The sequence below is a fragment of the Eupeodes corollae genome, chromosome 3 (genome assembly GCF_945859685.1).
Source record: "Eupeodes corollae chromosome 3, idEupCoro1.1, whole genome shotgun sequence".
NCBI classification, from domain to species: Eukaryota; Metazoa; Arthropoda; class Insecta; order Diptera; family Syrphidae; genus Eupeodes; species Eupeodes corollae.
The window spans coordinates 314,410-318,766 of record NC_079149.1 but is presented as its reverse complement, the minus strand read 5'-3'; the positions used below and the strand labels follow the sequence as shown (position 1 = coordinate 318,766).

Genomic DNA, 4,357 nt, shown 5'->3' with positions numbered 1-4,357 from the left:
ACTATCAGTGGATATAATTGTTGCTTAATTTTGTCGCTGAAAGGATTGCAAGGGCTTCGGCAGACAATACAGATGAGAATTCTGGCAGTATACTTTTGTGTAGAATTCGTTCAGATCCATCAACTACCGCGGAACCAGTTCCATACTGTTTTTTGGTGCCATCAGTGTAAACGAAGTTCCAGTTTGCGTCCCCGTATTTGGTGGGTAAATCTGTAAAAGCAGCTCTGTAGATTTCGTGGCTTGTAGAAATTTTCGGTAGTTTGTTGAGATCAGTGATGATTGAGTTTCGTGTCAGGAGCCATGGAGGATATGCAGATTCTTTTGTTGCGTTGTTCAATGTGATTGGGCGCGGAGTTCAAATTGTTCCGCGAATGAGCAGACGTTTTATAACATGATAAATCTTTAAAAACGAAATCAATGCGACTATCAAAAGAAGTCGTAGATAAATACGAGAATCGTAAAACACAACCAAACGAAACAATTACGTGGGACTTTTGAAGTTTATTGTAATTCCTGATACGGACTCTCTTATGGAATAAACTACGCAAAAAAATCGTAGTTTTTTGGGCTTTTAACTTCTAGTTGAAAATACTAATACCTAGATACAAACTTTAAATAATAAAAATCACTTAATTATTTGTATTTAAATATAATGTATTTAAATTTATTGATATCTTCTAAAAGGTTTCTCTTTTTTATCGATTAATAATGTCAACTTGTCTTTTAAAAAACAAAATTTAAAAACATTCACCTTTGCATTTGCATAAAAATGAAAGGAATGATTTAGATTTTTGATTTTCTGACATCTTAATGTTTGGAATTACATAAAAAGAAAACTTATACAACAAAAAAATGATAAGGAAAAGAACCAAAACTAAGTACACAAGGGAACATTGTTTCACATATGTTTAACTGCTTATTGTAATTAACAAAAAAGAAATAGCGTTTCCTTTATGGAAACGTTGATATATAAGTTGTGAGAAACACGGAGATACCAAACTACGCTTAGCAAAGTTACATACAATTTTTATTTTTTTGTTTAATTTTTCTGTTTTGTTTTATTTTTGTCCTCCCAGTTGCATCGACAAAATGCGTCTTCTTCTCGATTTGTGAATTGTTTGTGTTTACGTTTTTGAAGAAGTGGAGCTTGTGGTTGACGCTGCTGCGGTCGATGATGTTGCCGCTGAGGAAGTGGATGAAGATGTCGATGACGATGTTCCACTATCGCATTCTGCAACATTTGAAGATGCAGCGTCTTCGTCAGTCTTCAAGCGTTTATTTGAGTTCTCGGCTCCATCGCTGTTGTTAGCTGATGATGGGGAGGCAGAACGTTTCAATGATTGCAGGAGACTTGCATCGGCTGCATCTGCTTCGGCAATCTGCTTGGCCAAAAGAACTGGCTCTGTTTCCTCCTCCTTGAGTTTTGTAGGCATGTTAAAGAGGGCATCCTTGAAGCGAACAATAACGGCGGTCATATTATCACACCCAGTTCCATCGCCCAAAGTGTTTGGGGCAAGACATTTATCAAAGAGCTATTAAATTAAATTTATTTAAATAAAACAACGACATTATTATACAATAAGATTAACAAACCTCTTCGCAGACTTCTGAAACCTTCTTGTTTGCATCTTGAAGTCTCACACGCACAAACTGCACTACCTCCTCGCTAGACATAAAGTTCCAGATACCATCACAAGCGAGGACCATAAATTCATCGTCTTTATCTATGATCAGCTTTTTGACGTCTGGTAATGCTGAGATCATTTGTTCCTCGGCCGAAAGTTCAGAATTCTGAATTGAAATAAGGTGTTTCCTTACCAACTTCTCCTTGAAACATAAAATATTGAATACAAACCATCTTATACGCATGGTCGCCGATAGCACGCGACAGATTTAATCCTCCGTTGACTCTTCCGTCGAGGGTTACTCTCCCACCGGCCTTCGTGATACGATTGCTCTCTAACTCGTCTTCTGGTTTGTGGTCTAAGCTCATTTCTATGGCTTTTCCGTTGCGGCAGACCACGCAGCGAGAGTCTCCAGCATTAGCAACATATAAGTCGCGGCCGTGAAGCAATGCAACTACAGCGGTACATCCGCTGTCTTTGCCGGGCTCTTCGATCATATTCGCGCAAAAGTTCTCATTTGCCCGGGCGTCTTCTTCATCGTCCTCGTCTTCTTCTTCCTCCTCGTCCTCGTCTTCTTCCTCGTCATCGTCATCATCAGAACCAAAACCAACTCCTCGTGCATCTTCATCAGTGCTAGAGTTTTCTTCAGCTAAGAAATTTAAAACCAAGTCGTAAGAGCTTGAAAAATTGCTTAGTTATTGTTGTGTGTATGTACCTTGAAAATCTGCATCGCTATCGCAGGAGCTGTCATCATCCATGTCCGTAGAGGATATGCCGGATTTAGCAATTTTTTTTGCTGCACGAATAAGGGCAATTCCGGAGCACTTATCGCTGGATGTGGCCGGAGCAGCATCACAAGCTTGCGAAGGCGATGATACTTCTCCGTTTTGTTGCTTAATACTGGATGCAACAGGTGAAGCTTCGTTCGATGCTGCTGCGTCAGAAGAGGAGACACCCTCTGAGGCTACTGATTTGCCCGAAGTTACGCTGCCATTTTGAACAGACTCTTTGACAGCCACTTTCACACTGCTGTCTGGACTGCAGGTTACAGTCGATCCGTTAGCGGTAATGGGTGATTTTTTGTCGGTAGTTTCTTTAATCTGATTAGAACTGCTGCTAACTGTAGAATCATCATCCGTTTCCATTTTGGAATTCTGCACTGTTGTGGTTTCGGGTGTTTCTTCCTCACTGAGTTTTGAGGAGCAAGAAGCAGATTCATCTAAAAATATTTAAGAGTTATGGGTTCTGTTGTGACTTGAGAAGATTATTTTTACTATTACCATTCTCTTGGCGTCTTCTTCCTCGCAAATATGGCGACTGTGGCTTAGAACCACTTGGTCCGTCGATGAGTTTCTTAATGCTGGGCATAGATGGAGCTACGGCCGCCGCCGCCGCCGCAGGTGCTACGACGCCTTTATACTTTTCAAGTACAGCGTCAAGGGGCAAATTGCCCTCTTCCCGCAATTCAGCCAGATTTTCGACCTCAGCGTCGTCGTCTTCGGCTGCTTCACTATCGTCCAATTCAACATTGCGTTCTCCAGCCAAGATCTTTAATATCTGAATGACATCGGCTTCCAAAAGGGTTGCATCGAAACCGAGGAATGCGTTTTTCAGAGCCACTTCAAAGTCACCGTTCTTGTACGCTTCGAGATTCTTCAGGAACTCCGGAAGTTTATCAGCGCAATGAGCCGCAACTTCCGCACCCCCGTGCCCGTCATACACCGCAAAGAACGACGTATTCTTGTCAAAGTCAAGTATCGAGTTGTGTGCATCCTGGACACGAGAACACAAAAAAAAACTCATATCAAAAAGCGGCACAAGTCAAGTACACAAATAATCAACTCACCTCTTGACTGTTCCGCCATCCTTGCATGGAGCTAGCGCCAACCGAAAGGAAGTCACTCATTTCATCCGTGGAGATCTTGTCCACCTTTGGTTCGGATAAATAGGCTCCCATTGTTTCGCCGTCGTCGTCGTCGAAAATATATTCCACGAGCGGGAGAATGATTTCGATTTGGATTTCTTCGTTTTATGCTTTTGGTTTTATGGATTTGTGAAAATTTTGTTCATCAATAGTTCACCACAAAAGCGGCGAAGACCACGGAACGGACGCTTCCTTTCCTTTTCACACTTGAATGTCGTCAGATAATGCCACCCGAGTCAATTATTAACAGAAGAGCACAGATATACCGACGTCGATGGTCGACGACAGAATCCCTCAAAAAATAATGTATTTCTCAAAAAATTCTCACCACACGCTTTGTGATAGGGACAGGGAGTCTCAATTTTACAACTTTCTTCCACTTGCAAGCGAAAAAACTGTACGATTCATAAATGAACTGGGGTCTAATCTATTTAAGTAGCTTGATTGGATTTTCATTTAACACTTTCGGTTACAAAATATCGAATTTATTGTAATTAAATTGTAAAATTATGTATTTTATTAATTACATGCAAAAGCAAGTACGCATTGACAGAACGCAAGGAGAAGAAATGCGCGAATGGAATGGCGAATGGCGAACGTCGAACGATTTGCGAAATTTTTAATTTGCGTATGTGTCTTTCTCGTTTGCGCTCATTTGTTTGACGTGGTTTTAAAATAGAACATCTTTTACCGGTGTTTGGTATGCTAGTTGCCTCTTTTCTAATTGCAGGCAAATCCGAATGCTGTCTCGTTCCGTAGTCACATTCGAAAGGATTCAGTGCACGAAGATTAGGTTGGCAGTTGGCAA

At 41.0% G+C, this 4,357-nt stretch overlaps 1 protein-coding gene across 1 annotated transcript; it reads right to left on the bottom strand.

The window, feature by feature from the left end:
• Positions 1 to 633: 633 nt before the first annotated feature.
• Positions 634 to 4,133, bottom strand: LOC129949961 (probable protein phosphatase CG10417). The gene is made up of 6 exons (XM_056061710.1): positions 3,472 to 4,133; positions 2,906 to 3,398; positions 2,341 to 2,844; positions 1,856 to 2,274; positions 1,594 to 1,791; positions 634 to 1,532 (listed from the first exon to the last, which is right to left on the bottom strand). Exons 1-6 carry the CDS (start codon positions 3,580 to 3,582, stop codon positions 1,125 to 1,127), a joined length of 2,133 nt encoding a protein of 710 aa, XP_055917685.1. The 5' UTR covers positions 3,583 to 4,133; the 3' UTR covers positions 634 to 1,124.
• Positions 4,134 to 4,357: the final 224 nt, after the last annotated feature.

Bases quoted from the DNA above. Each gene is read 5' to 3' on its own strand.
- LOC129949961 (XM_056061710.1), bottom strand. From the start codon at position 3,582: ATGGGAGCCTATTTATCCGAACCAAAGGTGGACAAGATCTCCACGGAT. The intron at 3,399-3,471 runs GTGAGTTGATTA...TCTCGTGTCCAG, and splicing joins GATGGCGGAACAGTCAAGAG to GATGCACACAACTCGATACT. The intron at 1,792-1,855 runs GTTTGTATTCAA...ATTTCAATTCAG, and splicing joins GCGACCATGCGTATAAGATG to AATTCTGAACTTTCGGCCGA.